General features: G+C 52.7%; 1 protein-coding gene across 1 annotated transcript in view; it reads right to left on the bottom strand.

The window, feature by feature from the left end:
* The window catches only part of TBC1D22A (TBC1 domain family member 22A), a 214,955-nt gene that overhangs the window by 30,528 nt on the left and 160,677 nt on the right, over positions 1-23,750 (bottom strand). Inside the window, exon 11 of the mRNA XM_066358713.1 lies at positions 23,169-23,296. Within this exon, the coding sequence (XP_066214810.1) occupies positions 23,169-23,296 (128 nt within the window). The remainder of the gene's footprint in view (positions 1-23,168; positions 23,297-23,750) is intronic.

The following is a 23,750-nucleotide window of genomic DNA, read 5'->3' as shown; positions in this document are numbered from 1 at the left end:
CTATGATCATTGGCCAGATGCGTATTGGCATGTGTCTGTCCACATCTGAGAATAGCCCTCATGGCTAAATGACAAGGGTTGTGGCCCCTCGGATCCAGCATGAGAGTCACTGGCACCATGGAGCGCTGATCCAGGAGGGGACCTAGGCTGCTCCCGGCCCGCAGGCTGAGGTGCTGCAGATCTCATATCACAGTGAGTCCTGACTGAGATGAACATTTTAAAGTTATGTACTGCAAGAGAAAAACATGAAAAACTACCGAATATTTTTAAACTCCTAATAAATGTTTATTCTCTGGTTGATGTATTAGGGTTCTCTGGAAAAACAGAACCAAAAGAGTGTGTGTGTGCATGTGTATGTGTGTGTGTGTATGTGTAAGCAAATATCTGGACACCATGGCCCTGCCAGGCTGATGCACAAAATGAACTGTCACAGTTTGATGGCTGCTCCAACCATGATCCCTCTTCGGTTTTGAAGGGTATTCTTCAGTACTGTGTTCCTAGGTCTTATTAAATGCCAAACGACTGGCTTAACTATTCAATTAATGCACAGAAAAGTCAATATTCCCCGAGGACTTACAAACTCCTATGGCTCAGAGATGAGAAATGGCCCACCAAATCTTTCCCAGGCTGGTCCGAGCGTTCTGGATACTCAGGAAGCGGTCATCTCTTTGTCCCTCCTTAGTGCCTGTTCCCTGTCCCCCACTCTGCCTCAGCCCTAACAGAGGGATTGGTCCTCAATTGCCAACAACGCACTCCAGCGAAAACCAGATAAGAGTCAAACATACAACGGCCTCGGCTTAGCTCTTCTGGCCAGGGGCCAGGACAGCGGGTCCCCAGCACCCACCCAGCACAGGCACTGGGAGCAGACTGTGTGACTCAGCCAGTGGAACACACGCCACCAAGAGATGTAGGACGGGGGTGGGGGCAGGGCGCAAATACAGGTGGCACCCTTATGATGAAACCAGACATCCTCTGAAGGCTGCTCTGCCACACTCCATGGGTCACATGAGCTCTGGACACCTGCAAGGGGGTTTCACTCTGCTGCCAACTTCAGCAGCCCTTGTGATGGCCCCTCCGGTTCCCCAAGCTTCAACACTGCACGGTAAGTACTTTAAGGTGAAGGAGATGAGACACTCCCCACGTCACCAGACCCTCCTGGGCGAGGTTCCCCCACCAGGAGGAAAGGTGCGTCCCTCCCTCTGCAGCCTGGAAGCGGGAGACACCTGACAACAGGCTTCACTGCACACCTTGCCTTGCCTTCCCCTGTCCTTTCCTGCTGCACCAAGGCTTTCATCAAACCTGTAAGAACGCTTGGGTTCAACCGTCTTGTCAGGGCTTCACTTCCTGACGAAGGCTCCCGTGCCACGTAAGACTTAAAACAAAGTGTGCACCCTCCTCTTGGTAACCAGCTTTTGCAATGGGCACCAGCCAAGGACCTGGGAGGGGAATCTGACCAATGCTCCGTCCAGTCCAGCTTCACAGAGGAGCAAATGCACCTCTGGTAGTCGAGCTCATCAGTCTTTATCATCCCTAGGCTCCCTCTCTCTCTCCTCCCAGGTTGGTCTCTGTTCTGTGGGTGTGTCCCACGCTGGCTGCAGCACAGCTGTCCTGTTTCCCGATTCCCCTGCAAGCCTGGAATGAGCACTGAGGCTCCATCTGAGGCAAACATGATGGCATTTCCCAGAAGGACCCTCTGTGTCCCACATCAGGAGGCACGCAGAGCTTGTGGTCGTGCTCTGCGAGGCTGGCTGACGGGTGCCAGGGGCTGCCAGACGCATCCGTCCCTTATGGAGCTCCCTGCCAGCTAATAGTTCTCAAGGCCACTTGCAAGCGAAGCCATCATGGTGGCAATGCGATGCTCCTGTTCCCTCTGCATTTACAGCTGCCGTTCCCCTATGAGGAGCAACCTTCCCTCAAAAATTGCTGGGCAGCCAGGAAAGTACAGGGCTTGCTTGAGTCTCCCTTCTATTTACCAGCTGATGGCCTGACAGCCCCCCACAGCGAGCCAGGGGGGTTTACTTAGAAATCATTACGCATCCACAAACTTGAACATGGTTGGTGCTTCAATCCACTGCCCTGTCGATCCTCTTGGTGCTCAATATTCCCACATCTGGCCCGCGGGCGCCCCTGTGAACAGGACTCTGACGAGACCCCTGGAGTCTGAGAGTTCCCTGGCTTTCTTCACAACATGATGTCCCAGGCTCACATGCCCAGACCTGGACTCGGACATCTCTCTAAGGAGCCCTGGCTCCTATGACAGGCAGTGGCATGGGGACTGCAGAAACCTGGACTCCACCAGCCCAACCACAGGCCCAATAGTTTCAGGAGAGAAAGCTACAAGATACAATTTTCTTTCTCTTAAAGAGAAAAATAGTTTTATACTGAGTCTTAATTCATATTTAAGATTATAGGGTTTTTACTTCTTTGATTTTATGCTTGAATCTCTTCTCTTATGTTAAAAATTTTAGTTCCTGTATTATCATAATTACTTATTTGCTTTCCCCTAATATAGTACTTATAGGTAATGTATGCATTTCAGTACATGTATACATATTATTACTGACAATCTGACTACTGAACAGTTTTTAAGTGTTTCTGCAATTCCTTCTGTGCCTGAGGTACATCCTGTGAGGGCCGTAGATTTGAGTTGCTTCAAAGTCTGCATGAAGTGACTTTTCTCTGTGGAATTAGGGCACCAATCTGTGTCATTTGGCTCATTTCTAAATGTTACTTCTGTTCCTGTTTCTTGAGCATAGCTTTTTTACTGTGGCTTACTGGATTGGCTCTGCAAGGACGTAAAGTGATCGCGATTCTGGAGCGAGAGACTGAAGCACACTGTGGCTGGGTCTCTGGGCTGCATGCCAGCCCCTCGTGTCCCCGCCACCCAGGCCCCACCTTTCTCATCAGGTCCTGCTATACCATTTTGTTAACATTTCTGTTTTGTCTATAATATAAGCAAACACATGCATGCTCATGAAAAGGGGTGTGTGTTGTATCTGTGCATGTGTCTGTGTGGGTGCGTATGTGCATGTCTGTATGCCTATGTATGTGTGTATGTGTGCATGTGTCTGAGCATGTGTGTGTATGCATGCTCACACTCATCCTCTCCCAACCAACCAGTCAAAAGTGCATATGTGTGCCTAGCCTCTCCCAGGAAGCTGTACAACCATGCAGCACACAGGCAAGCACTGCGCCCCTCCCCACGTGCAGGTGCACCAGCTGCACAGCGTGTGGCTGTGTCACAGTTCATGTACCAGCCCCGGGCAGGTGGGCGTCTGTGTGCTGTCACACACGGGCTACAGTGAGTATCTGTGGACACAGCATGCTGTGTCTTCTCCAACACCTCTCCTGAGCCACCACGTAAGAGCACATGTTGTTGCTGGAGAGCATGGGACACCCGTGTGTTCCCTCCTGCTGGTCCCTGCTTTCCACATACTCTCACTCCAGCAGTGCCGGCAACTCACGGGGCAGGCACCATAGGTGGGCGGCTCACCTCGGCGGGCGAGAGAGAAGGCTGCCCATCACATTCACTATCAGGATGCAGGAATAGGGGTTACATTGTTCTTTAACTTTTTGCTTTGAGATACTTGTAGATCCACACTCAGCTGTAAGGAATGATACAGAGAGGCCCCTGTGCCCTTGACTCAGTTACAGCTACGTTTCTCTTTTACAGGAGCAGGAATAACGGTCCGCTCCTTGGGGTCCTGTGCTCTGCCTGGGACTCACAGGCTCTGCGACTCGCCCCAGGCAGCTGGATGTTCACACCTGCTGCTGTACGCTGCATGTTCACCAGGCACGGGAGGGCTCAGAGCTCTCGCCCCAGGCAGCTGGATGTTCACACCTGCTGCTGTACGCTGCATGTTCACCAGGCACGGGAGGGCTCAGAGCTCTCGCCCCAGGCAGCTGGATGTTCACACCTGCTGCTGTACGCTGCATGTTCACCAGGCACTGGAGGGCTCAGAGCTCTCGCCCCAGGCAGCTGGATGCTCACACCTGCTGCTGTACGCTGCATGTTCACCAGGCACGGGAGGGCTCAGAGCTCTCGCCCCAGGCAGCTGGATGTTCACACCTGCTGCTGTACGCTGCATGTTCACCAGGCACGGGAGGGCTCAGAGCTCTCGCCCCAGGCAGCTGGATTTTCACACCTGCTGCGGTACTGCTGCATGTTCACCAGGCACGGGAGGGCTCAGAGCTCTGACTCTGGGTCTGTGGCTTCAGCTTCCCCGTGTAAGCAAGACTCCATTTGATGTGCACCGCACGTTCATCAGTGCACACGCACGTGGTGTGGACGTGGCGGTGCCAGGATGCCGTCTAAATAAAGCCCGCTCTCCCCACATCTTGGGATTGCCAATGGACAGGCGTGAATTTGGCCATGAAAATCACATTGTTCAGGCCCTCGGCCGTTATTTTTCTATCTGATAACTCATGCGTGGATAAGAAAGAAGCTAAGTTCTCCGTTACAGCTGTAATCTTTCCATCAGAGTGCAGCTTCCTGTTTTCTTATCTCCATGACTGAGGACCTATATACTTAACATTCTTTTGCTACAATAAAATTGCTGTCTTTAATTAACTTAATACGGTTTTCCTGGGTCTTTCTTAATTGAAATATTATCACTCCTGTTTTGCTTCTGCTCAAGCTTGGCTGGGAGAACTCTGCCCTGCGTTTTACTTCTAACCCTCTGTGTCCCAAAAGGGGTAATACATGCTAAGATGGACACTTCAGGCAAAATCTGAAAAATATACATTAAGATAATATAAAGAAAATATTCATCTAACCTGTGGGTATTTAAAATAATATTTTTAGTGATCTGTTTTACTTTTTGGGGAAAAAAAATGACCAAACACTTTAATGTTCTAATATTTTTAAATTGTTTCACAAAGTACACAGTTAATTAAAAAAAAACTGTTGTGTGTATAAATACATACGTGTGTACGTGTGTATATACATGTGACAGTGGAAATACCAACAGAGCAGGAATCCTTCCTCTTACCATGTGCTAAGAAGAATAGCCTCTTGCAGGTGGCCTTCCCCAAGCCAGCCTCTTACTGACCCAGACGGTGTTTCTCGTTCCCATGGCCAGCTCTGCACCACACTGCTTCCTCCCATACCCGACGCGTAGATGAATGCGGCATAAGCTAAGTGTGGATTACAGATTTGTCTCCGTGCAGCACTGTGTCCTGAAGTGCATCCGTGGTCTCGCATGCCTGCAGGGAGTCACTGAGCATGCTCCACCCACACCCTGCTCACTCAGCCACACACCGCTGACGGACGTAGCTTCTCCCATCCTGTGCTAGGACCAGGCAGCGCAGTCCTCGCGCCTGTCCCCAAATCTCTCCAGAGCAGCGGTTCCCAAACTGCCATGTGCTCCAGTCATCCCAAGGGCCCACCCAGCATTCCTGACCCCGCAGGTCACTGGCAATGGGCGCAGGAACCCAAACGTCTAACACGCTCCCCAGTAATGATGCCATGGCCACTGGCCAAGCACCATGCTCTAGAGCAGTGGTCCCCAAACCCCGGGCTGCGGACCAGTACCAGTCCGCAGAGAAAATAAATAACTTACATTATTTCCGTTTTATTTATATTTAAGTCTGAACAATGTTTTATTTTTTTTAAATGACCAGATTCCCTCTGTTACATCCGCCTAAGACTCACTCTTGATGCTTGTCTCATAAGTTCGACAACTATACTTAAAAATACCACAGTTTTTATGCCGGTCACGTAATTTTATTTTGTGCATTTATCCGTCCCACCCTAAAGGCCGGTCCATGAAAATATTTTCTGACATTAAACCTGTCCGTGGCCCAAAAAAGGTTGGGGACCCCTGCTCTAGACTCTAGAGCAGGGGTCTCCAAACTTTTTACACAGGGGGCCAGTTCACTGTCCCTCAGACCATTGGAGGGCTGCCAAATACAGTGGTCCTCTCACTGACCACCAATGAAAGAGGTGCCCCTTCCAGAAATGCAGTGGGGGCTGGATAAATGGCCTCAGGGGGCCGCATTGCGGCCCGTGGGCCGTAGTTTGGGGACGCCTGCTCTAGAGCAACGCCAATGGCACTTGCTGCTCTTTACCCTCCCTTCTCCTAAAATGTGGTGTTTTCTGTTTCCCACACAAGCAGAGGGTCCCCAAGCCCTCCCTGGTGAACACACACACTGCTCAACCACGGGGCCTGGCAGCTGACCGGCTGACCTGAATTTATTCACAGGCCTCTCCCTGAGCCTTGCTGCCTGGGGGAACCTTCCCGCTGAGTCCCAAGGGACTTGGTTAAGGCCTCTAAAACTGAAGCCCAAATTCAAAAGATTTGAAAATCAGGACTTGAGAGTTCCATGTAGTCTGGGTACATGTTTTGACTCTGTTTTAGTTTATTTCTGTTTTGGGGACTATTTTTAGATTCTAAGTATTTCTAACCAGCATTCTCAAACACTTCTATTAAACTTTAGACGTATTACATCTGTACGGTGAAGTGCAGAAATGTGAGTACGCTGTTAGATGCGTTCTAACCAAGGAGGGCAGCAGTGCAATCCGTACCCATCACCACAGAGCCGCCCTTCCCCAGGGACCTGACAGCCCGGCAGCGCCAGGGGAAGCTGCGGCCATGCTCCCGTCAGCCCTGGAACTGCACGGAACTGGGCTCATGCAGCACACTCTTCGTGGTGAGTGCCCTTGTCTGGCACCCCGACGTGGTTGCTGCAAAAATGTGTTCATGTATTCCCCCACTGACCCAGGGTTGTTTCCAGTTTACGCTCATCTGAGCGAAATGGCTGTGATCACTCCCGCACAGTTTTGCGTGTGGAACACATCGGTGTTCCCTTCTGTTGTATAAATACCCAGAACGAAAGAGCTGCTCAGTCAGAGGGTAGATGTATGTTTACTTTGATAAGAAACGGCCCATTTTCCAAACGGCAGCACCAACTAACATTCCCATCAGTCATGCCAACGCGGAGTGCCGGCACCTCCCTCTAGTTTGCCAGTCCAGTGAGTGTGTTGCGGTGGCTCACCATGGTTTAATGTTTGTGTTTCCCTGACAACTAGCAGTGTTGAATACTTTTTCAAGGGTTTATTAGTTTAATCACAACATCTGTTGTGAAATGTCTGTCGGAGTCATTTGTCCATTTTTTAATGGAACTACTGGCCTCCGGGATACTGAACTACAAGGGTTTTTATTCAGCCTAGACAGGAGGAGTCCTTGGTCAGATGTGTGTGTGATAAATGTTTCCTTAAGTATTCTGGACTCTGCTGTTCCCATCAGTCTATTGTCTGATTACTGCAGCTTTATGGTGCATCTTAAATTCAAGAGGTTAAGTCCTCTGACTTGTTTTAGTTCTTACAAAATTTTGTAAGTTTTGCTCTAAGTCCTTTGCATTTTCATATGCATTTTAGAATAATCCTATTAGTTTGTACAGGAAAAAAAAAAGAAAAAACCTTGGCAGGCGTTTGAAGGGGATTGCACTGACTCTGAAGACCAATTTGGGAAGAATATTTTAATATGAAGTCTAGCGATTCATAAACATGGTGCATCTCACCACACATTTCTGATTTCTCTCAGCAACAGTTTTTAGTGTAAAAAAAAAAATCTTACATCTCGTTAAACTCAGCCCTAGGTATTTTTATGAACTTCATGTTATTATAAATGGTACTGGTCTATAAACTTCACTTCCCACTGTGCGTCGCAAACAGAGAAACACAACTGGTTTCTGCACGGTAACTGTGACCTAGCACCTGCATTGGTTCAGTTTCTTTGGTAGATTGTGTGGTACCTTCTCGACACATAATCAGCAAGAACAGGTTAGCTCTTTCCTCCCTGACCACAACACCTTTTGTCTCGTTCTCACTTCCAATGCTCTAGCTTGGCCTTCGAGTACGTGGTGACTAGAAAGTGGGAGGGAATTGGGTAACTGCCCAGTGACTGTGACACATGTGGCATTCTGCATGTGGCATTCTGGACACGCCCTTCGTGACAGAGGATGCTCCCTCCTGCTTCTAAGTTATGGATGGTTCTCATCATGAGTGAGTGCTGAACTCCATCTGCATCTCTGGACATGATCATACAGTTTTTGTCCTTATCCTGTTAACAGGGTCGATGGTGTTACAAGTGGTAAACCAACCCTGCACGCCTGCGATAAACCCCGCTTAGTTGTGACGTGCTGGCATTTTTATACAAACCTGATTCGATTTGCTGATGTCTTCTCAAGGACTTGTGTCTTCGGTAAGAGGGATACCGGCTCATTTTTTCTTCTTGTAACACCCTGGTCTCCTTCTGACTTCTCAGCCAGGCTAACTAATAAAAGGAGCTGAGAAGTGTCCTTGGCATTCTGGAAGGCTCTGTGTGAGGCTGGTGTTGCTTCTTCCTTAGGTGTCTGGGAGGTCACCACCTGGAATGACACGGGGGCCTCCCACGTATCTCTGAAGGAAGGTTCCTGATTGCCAAGGCCACTTGCCTGATGGATTGAGCTTTCCGGGCTTGCTGTTCCTTCTTGTGCATAGTTGGAGCTTCTGCATCCTCCGAGGCATGTGTCCATTCCATGGCTGTCTGCCCATTTTCTACGTCAATGGTCGTTGACGTCTACCCCCTTTTTTTTTTTTTAAGTGAGAGAGACAGGCAGGAAGAGAAAGAGATGAGAAGCATCAATTCTTCATTGTGGCACCTTAGTTATTCATTGATTGCTTTCTCATATGTGCCTTGACCAGTTGGGGGGGGCCTCCAGCAGAGTGAGTGACCCCTTGCTCAACCCAGTGACCTTGTGCTCAAGCCAGTGACCATGGGGTCATGTCTATGATTCCACACTCAAGTCAATGACCCCACTCTCAATCCAATGAGCCTGTGCTCAAATCAGCAACCTTGGGGCCTGAACCTGGGTCCTCTGCATCCCAGTCCGACACTCTATCCACTGCACCACCACTTGGTCAGGCGACCCTTTTCATTTTTATCTCCTTCCTTCTGCTGACTTGGGGATTAATTTCCTCCTCTTTGTCTAGCTTCTAAAAGTGGAAGGTCACATTGGTGATTTTAAATCTCTCTTCTTTTCTGATGTATGCATTTACAGGAACATGTTAGCTCTCCAAGCACTGCTTTGGCTGTATCCCACAAATTCAGCAGCTACTTTTTTTGGTCATTCAGTTCAAAATATTATCTGATTTCTCTTTGACTCGAAGATTCTTTAGAAGGGTGCTGCTTCATTTTCAAACCTTTGGAGTAGTTTTTTATCATTCTCATTGATTTCTGACATTGTTATGGTTAGATAAGAACACTGTGCATGACGTCTATTCCTCCACAATTCCAGATCTGCCCCACTTTGGACACTGGTCACTGCGCCTACGGGAACACTGTGCATGACATCAAACCTTCCACAATTCCAGGTGTGGCCCCACCTTGGACACCGGTCACTGAGCCACGGGAAGGGTGCTGGTGGACATGTCTAGCTGTACAGATTGTGAGATAAAACAAGTTGCTTGATATTTTCGTATTTCCTATATCCTTACCTAACTTTGGTCTACTCGTTCTGTCAATTAGTGGGACAGAAAAAATAAAACCTCCAGTTATATTAGTGCTTGGTGCTCCAGTGGCATGAACAGCCCTTAACATTTTTTTATGTTAACTGCTTGGTTTGTGGCTTCCTAAATCATGTAGTTCCTGTTCGTCTGCAGGCTAAATGTGACTCTGGGTACAAAGTGACAAGAAAGAACAACCCTCCCCGGTCCTACCTGACAGCCTGACAGGTTCGTCCAGCTGTCTCCCAGGCTAGCAAGTGGGCCCTCCTCCAGCACACCGGTGCCCACGGGTGCAGCCGCAAGTGCTCTGGCTCTGCTCCAGCCTCACCCCACACTCCCCACCTCTGTGGCACCAGGTCCAGCTCCCGCCCCAAGTGTGGGATGAAACCCAAGCCTAGAGCCTGGCAGCCCGTGCCCTCTGCCTACGCTTTCTTGGGCCTGGGGACGACTCTGCTCTCCTGCCAGCATGCCTGCACTGTGGTCTGCTTCTGGTAGTCTGTCAGCAGTCCTGGGTGCTCTGAGGTCTTTGTGATGTGCACACCTAACACTCAGCCTATGAAGCTGCGCCAACCCACACAGGAAGTGACTTGGTGACATGAGCCCCCTGGGACTCCTTGGGTTAGCACTGGGGCTCCTGATGGCACCGCTCTGTGCAGTCTGACTTCTCCAGGAGGCTGTGAGCTCTGCCATGGCTCCCTCCCTGCTGGCACAGGCCTACCTGGGCTGGATGCTCACAGAGGCTGCTGGCGTGGGGTGGGCCGGATGCAGACAACCCTGACAGCCAGCCCGAGGCTTCTGGGCTTTATCAGATAGGCAAAAGACATGCCAACAGGAATGATTAGGCAGGATGGGAGAGGGACTGCCTGGTGGCATGGGTCTTCTGTGCCTGGAGACCAGCAGGACAACAGGACTAACTGGTGGTACCACTTGGGCCCTGCCTCACCCCTGAGGAGCTGGCTCTCATAGCCTCCAAGGAGCTCCCACTAAAACATGTAAAGAAAGGGCATTAGACAGAATTTGTGCATCTATTTTTTAAAACGTACATAAAAAAGGTAATTATTCACTTGAATGGAGGTCGATTAGGAGGCAGGAGAGAGACTTCCTCTCTCCAGAGAGTTTCCTGGGAAGGGTTAAGACTCAGAATTGGTCCTGGCCAGTTGGCTCCACCGTAGAACGTCAGCCCGGTGAACGGCCCGGTGAGTGGAAGTCCTGGGTTCGATTCCCAGTTAGGGCACACAGGAGAAGCACCCATCTGCTTCTTCACCCTCTCCCCTCTCCTTCCTCTCTGCCTCTTCCCCTCCCGCAGCCAAGGCTCCACTGGAGTAAAGTTGGCCCGGGCACTAAGGATGGCTCCACAGCCTCCACCTCAGACGCTAGAATGGCTCTGATTGCAATGAAACAATGTCCCATGGTACCTGCTTCCAACACCTCCTGAGTTGTCATGGTGATACTTCTCACTGGAAATCACTGACACTGGCCAGTCCGTTCTCCTAAGTTTTTCTAATAGATGTGACACACATCACAGGAAAACAAACAAGACCACCTATGCCATCTCATCTCCCTGCTATGTCAGCTCACTAAGGTCATCACCTGCCCTGGATCATGAGTCTGGAGGAACAAAGGACGAGGGACAAGGGCGTCAGCACTGCTAGCACCAGTATCTCTTATCGCTTTGGAGTAAAAACAATATTCAGGACATCAGATCTGAAACAGTTTCTTCTAATTCTGTTTTTTCTACAGACTTACCCTGGAATGATGGCCCAACAGGAACAAAACGCCACTTGCCCTGACCACCCAGCCTTGTAACATGCAAGACACAAGGACCGAGGTCTCGTCTCTACGTATCATGCCCCCCTTGCTGGCCTGTGGTCTGGCTGCTGCGAGTCCTTCCCTGGCCATCTGTGGTGTTGACCACAGCCTCATCCGGTTCATAACCACGTGGGCAGAACTCTGTGAGAAGGTGCACTGGGGGACATGTGAACAAGGAGCAGGAACCGGCTGTCGCACGCAGCCTCTCTGACTGCAGTTTGGGTGACCGTCCCTCCCCATGGCTTTGCTGGGACCCACGGTGCTCTCAGCAGGGAAGGCCGCACAGTGAGCCCAGAGGGGCCTGGGCACGCCGGGACCCAGAACAGAGATTTGTTTCCTGAGCCCAGGACAGGATTACGCGGTGTGGTTCCCGCGGAGAACGCTCTCCTACCTCCTTGGGTTTTCTGGGCTACGTCTATTTACTCACCAAGCCTGTGCTTCTGACTCAACAGTGAGGGAGTCTCAGCATCAGCTTTCCTGCAATAATTTGTTCTTCATCACTTTTATGGCAGCATTAAATTTTAAGGGAAAATTGAGAGGGAAAGAAATCTACTGCATATTCCAGAACCACGAGAAAGCCTTTAATAAATTTAGAACTTTCAGTTTTACATTCAAATCTGACCCGAGAACCAAAAAGCTTTCTTTTTGATCTGTGGTCATACGTCCTTCACACCAGAGGGTGGCCCATCTGTGTCGGGGAGCGGGCTCCCTACTAACCCCACGAGATACATCACCAAGAGGCACAGCCAGGATGGCCAGAGGACGGGGCACTTCTCTCCCCCCTGCCAGCCCCAAGCAAGCACTTGTAGGTGCTCCTGAGTGCGCCCTACAGACACCAAGGTAACTCAGGTCAGAGTGCCAGGCACCCTCCCCCGACCCACGCAGCCCTTGGCGGGAGCCAGCACAGCCAGCCCTGTACAGGTGTGGAGACTTCCTGGCCCAGTGAGTGCAACAGGTGCCACCGAAGGCAAGGTACAGAGGGAGCACTAGCAGGCCCAGCAGCAGGCTGGAGCCAACAGCAGAGAGCCACGCCGCTGCATGTGCCTGTCCCTTTCAGCCAAACGTGGGGCCAGGCACTGCCCTGTGGAGCAACACCTGCACCGTGAGGAAAGTTTGCCAGGCTCTCTCCAGAACCACGCAGCTGCCTGAGCTGCAGAGTGGGAGGCAGAGTGGCCTGGGCTTCGGTGTGGGTCCTGCTGCCCCCAGCAGCTGGGCAGCCTCCCCTGTCCCTCCTAATTCCCAGAGAAGCTTGGCGGCCTCCCCACCATGCCACTGCCTTGGTGAGCCCTCCACACCTACAACATGGTTGCCCACCTTGAAATGCTAAGTTTTAGACAGTAACACTCCTAAAGCCCCATGGGACACAGGGCCACCCAGCACGAAACCCAGTACAAGGAGCGGGTCTCAGGGGAGGATGGCTGAGACCAGCCAGACAAACAAAGCCCAGCGTGACGCACCTGAGACCAACCACTGCTCTCCTTCACAGACGGAAAGTCGAGGTCTGTGTCACACTGACTCCTTGGGCTCAGAAATCCAAATGAAGAAACACATGTCCCTACCAGTTCACACTGGCTGGTTCTCCCCTTTCCCAGAACCTATAACCCACACACAGAGCAGACACAGCGCTTCCAGGCTGGCAGGTCAAACCACAGGGTGGCCCATGGGCGCAGTTATTGAGAAGGAAAGCGTGGAAACGGCAGGGCTGGAGCCTTCGCCTCTGACCTTGAGGTAAGGGGTTCCCATTTCTATTTGGACCATAAAAGCAAAAAGGAAGTGAGGGCAGCAGGACAGGCCAAGGGGACCCAGCACCTCAGGGGGCTGGGGGGACAGTGGCCGGCACTACCACCAAAGAGCAACAGAAGTAAGTAGCGCACAGATGCACAGAATCTGCTGAGAAGACTGAATGCTGAGCTGTGTCCCGGCTTCCTGGTCGGGAGCATCCCTTGGCCAAGCCCCAGCACACCACTTGGGAGACAGAGGCAGGGTCTGCTCCTGTGGGGTGGTGTGGGCCGCACGAGCTGACGTGTGCTAAGGGCCATGGCAGCAACGAGCACTGGTGCTTCCTTCTTAAATGGGCATTTTTCTAATTATGACTTTTATTCTTTTCTTCAATAGTCCAGAAGACTGACTTCTAAAATGAGTTTTAAGTTATCCATTAAAAAAACAAACACCTAAGTATGGCATTCAAATTTAGTGTAAGTAACCTAACAAATATTTATACTCCGTGACTCCTGGGAACGGAACTGCGGAACTGCGGAACTGCGGGGCCGTCTTCAGTGAGCCATACAGAACAAGGGAGAGTCACAGGGAGCAGTGCAGTGAGCAGTGCTGGGACGCTGAGGGCGCCTCTGGCTCCGTCCAGCAGTGGGCTCTCACAGGGGGCGGTGCTTGCTGGGTGGAGGTCTGGCCCCGTGGACTCAATCACGTGTGCACCACGCAAAGACTGGTTCAAGAGCAAGCTGCGGAGCCTGCAGGTAACACTGCCACAGGCTGACACACCTCAGCAACAGTACACGGAAAGAAACACTGCCACAGGCTGACACACCTCAGCAACAGTACACGGAAAGAGTCAGTCACCTGCTTGCCAGCACTGCGAGGGAAGCCCTCAACTGGCTCTTGTGGGGCGCCCTTCCACCTGGACCTCTCCCGTCAAAGCTGGCTGGCCTTCCAGGCTCATCTTCTGAATCAAATTTGCAACAAAAATAATGTCAATCTGTTTATTCTTGAAGTAAATTCCTCCAAGGAAGTCTCAACACCCAGAATTTCACTAGGTAATTTAGTCAGATGAACTCTAAAAACTTGCTTTTGCAACTCTGGCTGTATTATTAGACTTTGCGATTGGAGTTGGGTTTTGTTTTTTTTTAACAATGTACAATGTAATTAGCCACTTAATATCATTAAGAAAATGTATGAGCCTTTCTGAGTTGAAAAACAGCCCAGAATGGTATTTACTAGCGATCCAGGTCTAAAAATAGGACCCTACTGCCTCAATGAACCATGTGTAAAAAAAAATGTAGTCACAAATAATATGTCTAATTACGTATTAAACTAATTCTTGCCTTCACCTTTTGAATTTCTAAACTCCTTACCTCATGTATCACTTTAATTGTTTTTCCAGTTCATTCCCAGGGAAACTGGCTGATGGAGAATTAATTAATGGTCCAATAAAGAGGCTGCCAGCATTGTTCCCGACACAATCTGAGCCCTGGCCTCATTTGCATGTCTCCTTTTATTCTAAACAATAGCACTGCTGAGATTTTGGCATGAAATTGTTAGCTCATTAAAGAGGACACAATCATATCCATTCCCACAGATATTCATCAATTACCACATTCTACTGCAACACGAATCCATGCATAGAGAGCAGCCCCCTGCCAGTGTTCACACCATGACACGCCTGAGACTACTCAAGCCCAGTACAGACCATAAAAGGGGGAGCCCCCGACCCGTGGTGTGGTGTGGAGGGGAGGCTGCAGCGTGCAGCAATGGCAAGGCCCACATGGGAAGAGCCCCCTCCTGACGGCTGGTGTCCTGGTCCCCCTCCCTGGTTGAGCAGGCTGACTTCACTGCCCCCGGTGGTGCCTATAGAGGGGGACAAAGGGCACTGGGGTACTGGGTCCTCTGCCCGATGGCAGGCCACACAAAGGGACCACCTAACCTGAGGACAGCCTGGCCTGAGACCAGTGGTGCCACACAGCAGGTGTCCTGCGGGAGAAGGCAGCTGGTACCCCAATGGGCACCTCACCTTCAGCTACAAGCCCCCCCCCCACTGCTGGCTGGCTGAGAAAACAAAAACCAAGACCCCAGAGCCTGCCTGCCTCCTGCACAGAGAAGCCACCCACTGGTTGTCCCTGCCTAACGCTTGCTACTGACTGCTCTGCCCCCAACTCAACTGAAGGACACCCCAAGGCTGAAGGCAGTTCTCACTGGTCTTCTAATGTCTAGACTGGAGCAGCAGGCCTGACCCAAATATCCTAACACGTGCTCAAAGCATTGTCCGTAAACAGAAGGCCAGACAAGCAGATGGCCAGTGTGCGCAGGGAGGTGAAACTAGAGGCACCCTCCGTGTGCGGAGCAGACCCAGAGGGGCCTTAACAGGTCAGAGCTGAGCATAGTGCACTGGGTGTGCATGGTCTTAGCCTGCTTACTCCACTCTACTGAATAAATGGCTGTGGTCCTTCTCAGGGCTCTGGTTCCAGCATCTCTGACTGTTGCAGTCCGATCCCTGAGGACACAAGGAACCTCCCGCTGTGGGCTCAGAAGACAGGGTGGCCTCCTGTGGCAGCCTGAGGACCCGGCCTCCATGGACTCTGGGTGCATGGAGCCTAGAGGTCACTAAGTCCCAGGAAAGGAAGGGTAGAAAGGCCTGTCCATCCTTTTGGATGCAGTGCCCACCTCTGTCAGCCCTGCTCACTCCGTACCCCACGAGGTTCACCTCTTCTGTGCCAGGATGAATAGAAGAGGCAGGCCATAGTCATCTAGGAACAGCCCTCCTGCCACCAACGTCCTGGACAGACACACAGTGCTAAGGTGCACCTGCATGTCTCACGGCACCCAGGAAGGCCAGTCCTCTCTGCTGCCCGCCCACTTATGGGCTCAAGGGCATCACACGTTCCTGCACTGAGCACGAGCTGACCTTGAGGTTGTTTCATGTAGTTGGGGTGTTTTTTTTCTGCTCAACAAAACCACAGCACTTAAATCCTGTCCTGTCTGACACTTCACAGGGCAGTGTGACGTACTTTGCCCAGATCCCTATGTCCACTGGGCATGGTCCCCAGGATGTGTCCAAGGTCCTCCTCCTCAGTGGGTCCCAAATGGGGCTCAGCTGTCCCCAGAATCCTTCTACCACCTGCCCCTGACAGACAAGCGGGCTGGCCCAGGCTCTCCAAGCAGGAGTACATGCTGAAGAGTCCATGAGTCTCCTTGCCTAAGCACTTGAAGACATTCACAGAGGACAAGACAGGACACTAAAACCAGCTGCTTCCTGGCCCAGGAAACAAGAGGATGAGCCTGGCTTCCACCCAGGGAAGGGACCCAGGCGGAGCAGCACAGACGCCTTCCTCTCCCAGCTCCCCTAGATAGAGATGGGGACATGGCAACACTGAGACCTTCAACCTCTCAGCCCCTAAGCCAGAGGGCTGAGAGGGGAAAGCTGAGGTCTCCTGCATGACCCAGCCCTTCTAACTGAAGGCTCTGCTCTGTCTCCATAGAGAAGCACAGCAGTGAAAAGAGGAGTCCCGGAGAGCACTGCCCTCTCACTCTGGCGCCCGCAGGTCCTCGAGAGCCCAGCCTGGCAGCAGAGGCCCCTGCGGAGGCCTCGTTCACCTGCTCCGGGGAGAAGGCCAGCAGCTGAGCGGGAACCACACCTGTGCTGGCACGGCTTTGACGATGGAGCTGGGACACTTCACGTTTTCACTGACGTTAGTGAGGAACCAAACCCAGACCCAAAAATAACCTTACTTTATAATTGGGAACGCCCACGCTTAAGAAAACATTGATACATCTTTGGAAAATGGCTCTTGGTGATGACAGAGATTAAAGTGTACAGCACATTTTTCAAAAGACACTGTCAGCTGCAGGGAAGAAATTAAAGACACTTTCAGAGTTAACATTTATTCTTCATGAAGTTTAATTAAAAGGAGCTTATTCCTGACACCACAATGCACCAGACCCCGAGTTTAAGGAAGACAAGAGAGTGGCAGTGACCACCTCCAAGTGCGGCAGTGCCCAGGGTTCCAGCTTCCACCTCATGGTGACGGTGACAGTGCACAGAGGCCCAGCTCTACCCACTGCTGGGCAGGACCAGGGCCAGGTTGGCCCCAAAGCCATGGTGGTTTCTTAATATGGTGCATTCACATCAGTAAGAAAGTAATTTTTTTTCTTGAAAGCGTACTACCATTTCTGTACTTAAAATAAAATGCCATCAGGTGAAATGGATCACACTGAACCATTTGATCCTTCCTGACTTTAACCATATTGAGTCAAACAGCTCAGTCTATGCAGACACTCGACAGGGATGCCAACGTCCTTGGTCCTGTGTCCACTGCAGCACAGTGGACACAGGGACCTGGCACAGAGCAGCAGCACTGGCCTGTGTCGTGTCAACCAACATAGCAGGCCCGGCTAGTGCTACTGTGCACCTAGAGGCCGGCAGCTACTCCCCAGTGCAGCCACCACTGCCAGGGCACCCCCAGTCCCGGGGCCCTGGGAGTCTGACCTCACTGGAAAGCAGGGGCTCTGCAGATGTAGTGAAGGTGAGGTAAACAGTGGACAAGGGAGAATCCTAACCCAGTGACAGGCATCCTCGAAATAAGACAGAATGGGGACACAGGCACATAAGGGCAGAGAGCTATATGGTGACAGAGGCAGAGATGGGTGAAACATCTATAGGCACCAAGGACACCAAAGCATGCTGGTTACTCCCGAAGCCAGGAGAAAGGCAGGGGACAGTTTTCCCCCACAGCCTCCATCAGGAGCCAGCCCTGCAGACACCCTGACACTCAGGGCTGTGACAGACAAAATGCCTGAAGCCTCCAGCCTCCTTTGTAGTTGCTGAACCTGAGGAAACAAACCACACAAATGGCACCCTCTCCCGTCCTCTGCCTCCGCAGGCTGGGCTAGAGGGGCACCCTCTCCCGTCCTCTGTCTCCGCAGGCTGGGCTAGAGGGGCACCCTCTCCCGTCCTCTGTCTCCGCAGGCTGGGCTAGAGGGGCACCCTCTCCCGTCCTCTGTCTCCGCAGGCTGGGCTAGAGGGGCACCCTCTCCCGTCCTCTGCCTCCGCAGGCTGGGCTAGAGGGGCACCCTCTCCTGTCCTCTGCCTCCACAGGCTGGAGGGGCACCCTCTCCCGTCCTCTGTCTCCGCAGGCTGGGCTAGAGGGGCACCCTCTCCTGTCCTCTGCCTCCACAGGCTGGAGGGGCACCCTCTCCCGTCCTCTGTCTCCGCAGGCTGGGCTAGAGGGGCACCCTCTCCCGTCCTCTGTCTCCACAGGCTGGGCTAGAGGGGCACCCTCTCCCGTCCTCTGTCTCCGCAGGCTGGGCTAGAGGGGCACCCTCTCCCGTCCTCTGTCTCCGCAGGCTGGGCTAGAGGGGCACCCTCTCCCGTCCTCTGCCTCCGCAGGCTGGGCTAGAGGGGCACCCTCTCCCGTCCTCTGTCTCCGCAGGCTGGGCTAGAGGGGCACCCTCTCCTGTCCTCTGTCTCCGCAGGCTGGGCTAGAGGGGCACCCTCTCCCGTCCTCTGTCTCCGCAGGCTGGGCTAGAGGGGCGCCCTCTCCTGTCCTCTGTCTCCGCAGGCTGGGCTGGAGGAGCGCCCTCTCCCGTCCTCTGTCTCCGCAGGCTGGGCTAGAGGGGCACCCTCTCCCGTCCTCTGTCTCCGCAGGCTGGGCTAGAGGGGCACCCTCTCCCGCCCTCTGTCTCCGCAGGCTGGGCTAGAGGGGCACCGGCTTTGCCAGGACTGTGCTGCCCAACAGTTCCAGGGGCTCAAGAAAGCTTATCATGCAGGTCGTCACTCCTCCCTCCCCCTGAGTATCCCTGCAGGCTGTCCCCTCTGTTCCAAGAGGTCTCGCTTTCACTCCTGGGGCTCCAGAGACAAGCGGGGCAGTGCTGCATGTCCCCACGCCATCCAGGAGCATTTCAGAGGCTCTGAAAGAGCATCACATGAGCAGCCGACCTCTGAGGGGCAGCGAGCAGAGACACAGCAAGGGCAGAGGTTTCTCAGACCAGACTCTCCAGGACATCAGGGGACAGAGCACAGCCCTGTGTGAGGGCACCTAGTACCATGATCCACATTCTTCATCATTGGGGCGTCGCAGGTCCAGATTTAAGGCTCAAGCCATGGCTTCCTGCGGCCCATGCTGACTCCCAAAGAAACAATGCCCACATGCGAGCCCTTGGCACTGGGCCCTCCCGCTCTGCACCGAGGGCCGAGGGCCCAGACAGGCCCACAGACTCGCCCAGGGCCACTCCGGGAGAAGCCGAGGAGTCAGGGTCCAAGCCCAGGTGCAGGTCCAGAGGGGGTGACCCACCAGCACTTTCTACCCAGTGCCTCTCACAAATCAAATGAGTGACAACAGGACAGGCAGGATTCATTCAGTGGAAGGCACAGATGGGTAAGTGGAACAATCAGAAACTCATCTCAGCCGCGAAACAAAGCCTGGCACTGAGGTCACGCGGGCTGCGTCCCCCATGCCCCCTAGAAGGAAGCCTGCCATCAGAGCCCTCAGCAGCTGAACGCTGAAAGTTTAGATGGGCTGATTAAATTGCATTTGCATATGTATATGCAAATTTTGAATACTCAACTCAAGAAATAAAAATATGCGATATAATTTAAAACAACATGGACTTGAGGCACAGGTAGGTCTTCTTTGTGTGTGGCTGCTTACTTTGTTAGCTGATGCATCAGACAGGTGCCCTGGGAGGAGCTCCTGATCACCATGCTGCTTACCCGCCCTGTGCCAGCGACCTAGGCAGGCAGCTCCTGTGGCCAACAGGACCTGAGGTTTCCTGGCAACACCTGGTATGGAGACCAGAGGTTCAGTACACAAGGGCAGGTTCATTAGCTGAGAGCAAGAAGCTAGTGTCTGAAAATCATTCAGAGAAAAGCCATTACCTTTTTTATGCAGACTCTCCCTTCAGCGAAGTCAGGGCCAACCCACACCCTCCCTCGGCTGCAGACAGGAAGCCCTAGGATGCCACACCCTTCCTATTAGGTGCAGGGTCCCAGAGCAGTGCCCCCACCCCCACCACAGCGCAGGAAATAAGCAGGTAGACCCACCTCCCGGGCTGGAGACAACGGTGTCACAGAGCAGGGCCCTGAGAACAGGCTGCCCTCCCCACCCAGCAAGTCCCAACCACCAGGAGCACACTGCAGGCTCCAGGGTTAACCTGCAGCCCGAGTAACCAAGGAGTGCAGTCCTGGACCAGCAGAAGCCCTGCCTCAGAAAGGGGAGGGGTCTGAGGACGGGAGGGAGGAGTCTCTGGCTCCTCAGACTTAACAATGGATAGAGCAGACAAGGACACAGAAATCAGATGGTCCTGTTCGAGTGGGGTCTTTTTCCAGAGTCCCTGAGCCCCAGAGTCCTCCAAATGGAGAAGGACATCATTTCACACAAGGTCCCTGAGGTCGAGCAGCTGACGATGCCTGAGCCCTGGCCACAACACCACTACCCTGCTGCTGAGGAATAATGACACAGAGCAGTGGACTCACAGTGGCATGAGCCCTGGGTGGGCCTCTTCCCCTGCCGCTGCTTAAAGCACATTCAGACCCCTCTGCTCCTGCAGAGCAGAAATGTCAGGAAACCACAGGCTCTGCGACCAGGGCATCCTCGGACCCAAGACCACATGGTGCCACCCTGCCTAAGGCCCTCACTCCAATTCAGCGGCTCTCATGCCCTGTACTGCAAACGGTCAGAACACCCACTGTGAGAAAGCCTGTGACAGGTTCCAATCCTTACAGGACACTGCGATTGTTAAGCCATGGTGTCACAAGGACTGCGTGGTGAGGGCAGCCTTGCTGACCTTGAGGGTGCAAACATAATGTAACTTAAAACAATGTTCTTGTGACAACTGAGAGAAAAAACCTTTCTACCTGCCGCTCAGACGATTTCAACAGGAAGTGGACACAAACAAAGATTTCCCAAAAGCTGTGTATGTGGGGTGAGGGCTCCAGGGGAGAGCCCACCTGTGAGCGTCTGCTGCCCTCCCTGTCCCCCTGCTCTGCCCTGCTCCTGCCACAAGGAAACAAGGGCCCACGTGACACTGAGTCCTGGGTTAATGAATGTGCCTCGCTCCAAAGAAGAAAGCTCAGGGACACATATGAGAAAGCAATCAATGAACAACTAAGGTGTCGTAACGAAAAAAACTGATGATTGATGCTTCTCATCTCTCTCTGTTCCTGTCTGTCTGTCCCTATCTATCCCTCTCTCTGTCCCTGTAAAAAAATAAATAAATCAGTACCTCTGTCACATTTTTCAAGTAACTGCTGAACCCACCACTTGTGGTGAGTGCCATGCGCTGGCCCAGGGAGCAGGGGCCGTCTCCCAACTGTGCGGTGATCTCTGAGATCTTGCGTACTAATGTCTTTCTCATTCACTTTTGTGCCACTACCTAGTTTGGGGTCTGGGACAGAACAGGTGGCTCTTAATAACCTTTCGTTTACACATATCCCACGAGATGCCTCGCAGGGGTTACAGAGCTCCTAAAACCTGTCATGGCCCTGGTTTAGAGGAGAGGGATTACCAGTTGCTATCCTATGATCACTTTGCATTTTCGTTGCCAAAAGATGCAATACAATTTCATGGTTACTGGGCCTGTAAAATAAAAATACCCCCAATTTCTAAGATAGGAAAGGCTTTATGACCAGAGAACAGCAGTCCAAGAATGAGTCCATGGTACAAATGAGTCAATTCATGACAAAATTTAATTTCGGGAAAATTAACTCAATAAAGATGACACACTTGTGCTTTAATTTTAATGTTCATTATGTGTTTTAGCAAGTGGTGATGGACCCTGAACACACAGTCCATTTTCAGGCTCCTCAAAATGCAGTGGACTTAACACCTAATTTACCCGTAATGGGGACAGGATTACAAGGAACTCTGCATTCTATGGGAGATTAAATTTGTTCCTGAGATGGTCCTGAGACCCGACCATCAGTGCCAGGCTGCCGGCCACCTAAGCCAACGGCCAAGGAAAGGCTTTATGTCTGACAAACAGGGCCAGGAGTTCTGTGGCTGCCCAGGGCCTCAAGATGAAAACCAAAGTCAGGGTGGGATGCAGTCTCCTGACTCGTCACAATGTCCACAGCAAATGCCATCAGTGTAGTGCAGGAAGGAAAACTCAGGTCAACGCATGCGGCTTCAGAGCCATGAAACACACAGGGATACGCGGGGCACACGGGCAGCACCAGAACAGAGCTCCGGACTATTGTTCCACTAGGGGACTCATGAGAACAAGTGAAGAGCATGTCCCGTGGGCATGGGGGCCCGCACGTCGGCAGCCAGAGCATCCCAACCCATAGAAAGAACGCATCAGCCAAACCAAGACTGTCTTCCTCACAGGGGGGTCAGGCTGGGACCCCTCCACACAGGGTGGCCCAGCTGACACCCTTCCAGCCTGCCTAAGGCCCTGGCTCCCCCCCACCCTCTCCATGGCCATCCACGTACTAGGCTCTGATGCCAGAGCCAAGCCCAGGGCCTGCACCTAAGCTGCGCACGAAGCAGCCTGTGCCTGCATCCCACTCTGTGTCCATAGGCTGCTGCCTGCTCATTGTGAGAGGAAGCTGCCCATGCTTAGGGGTGAGCAGCAGCCTCCACGGGACGCGACTCCAGTCCCAGATGGGCACCTGCTATCTGCCAGCCACCCACAGACTGGCCTCAGCTTCAGCCAGCATCTCCTCCGAAATGGAAAGGGACTAGAATGCGCAATGCCACACTCGGGGGACAGGTGGTTTGTTCCAGAAAACTCAATCTCCTCAAGAAATGAGCTTCATCAAAACCGGTGGGGAGGAGGGGCTCCACATCACCCGGCTCTGTCAGTGAGCTTTCATAAATAGTACGAGTAACTCGGAGCACAGACGTGTATGAGCATGAGTGTTTGAGGGAGACGTGGCTCAGACCCATGCCGCAGTCTTGAGCGCTCACGCCGCCTACCGCCAGGACCCTGCCCAACAGAAATGCCAGCAAGCAGGGAGGACACTGTCAAGCACAGTGGGAGTGAAACTCAGCCACTACACAAGGCAGAAGTCCTTTCCCTGTTTCACGTTGGCCCAGGTGACAAGAGCATCAGAAACGGACTTGGAAGCACTAGAGTCCACCACGCCATGCCCTCAGGCAACGCCACGCTGCGTACAGACTGGCATGGGAGGGGCAGAGCTCACCTGGTAGGTGTCCCACAGGCGGATGGTGCAGCGCAGGGGCACCTCCCTCATCAACAGGTTGTTCATCCAGCGGAAGGCGAACTGCAGGTACCGCACCTCGTGCTGGTCCAGGTGCCGGTGGACTTGCTCTGCGCGACACAAACACAGGCCGGGCTGTCAGGGAGCCACCTCCTCCGTGCCCACTGCACAGCAACTTGCTCACCACCACTGCCCGGGACCTCGGGGACGCCCACAGACGCACTTCTCCCGCCCGGGGCAGGCCACCAGACACAGGCTGAGGTCCTGAGGGGTCCTGGAGGGTCCTGGGAGGTCCAGAGAGGCAGGGATGAGCTCAGCAGCTCCTCCGGCAAACGCCACCTACTTCTGGACCCAGCCAGGGAGTGCCAAGCAGGCACGGCCCTGGTCAGGTGCCTCTGGGTGCCAGGTGAGAAAAGGCTGGGTCTGTGACGAGAGCCAGGCTTTACTAACTGCATTTCCCGGGCACACATCTCCTGTCAGGGACGAAGCTGCTTGTCCCCAGGCGCTGCAGTGGCAATTCCCAGCCTATGGCCCTGCATGTCCTAACTCGGTCTCTGCCAAGCG

Source organism: Saccopteryx leptura, chromosome 1 (assembly GCF_036850995.1).
Source record: "Saccopteryx leptura isolate mSacLep1 chromosome 1, mSacLep1_pri_phased_curated, whole genome shotgun sequence".
In the NCBI taxonomy this organism is placed as follows: domain Eukaryota; kingdom Metazoa; phylum Chordata; class Mammalia; order Chiroptera; family Emballonuridae; genus Saccopteryx; species Saccopteryx leptura.
This window is presented reverse-complemented; position numbering and strand designations above follow the sequence as displayed.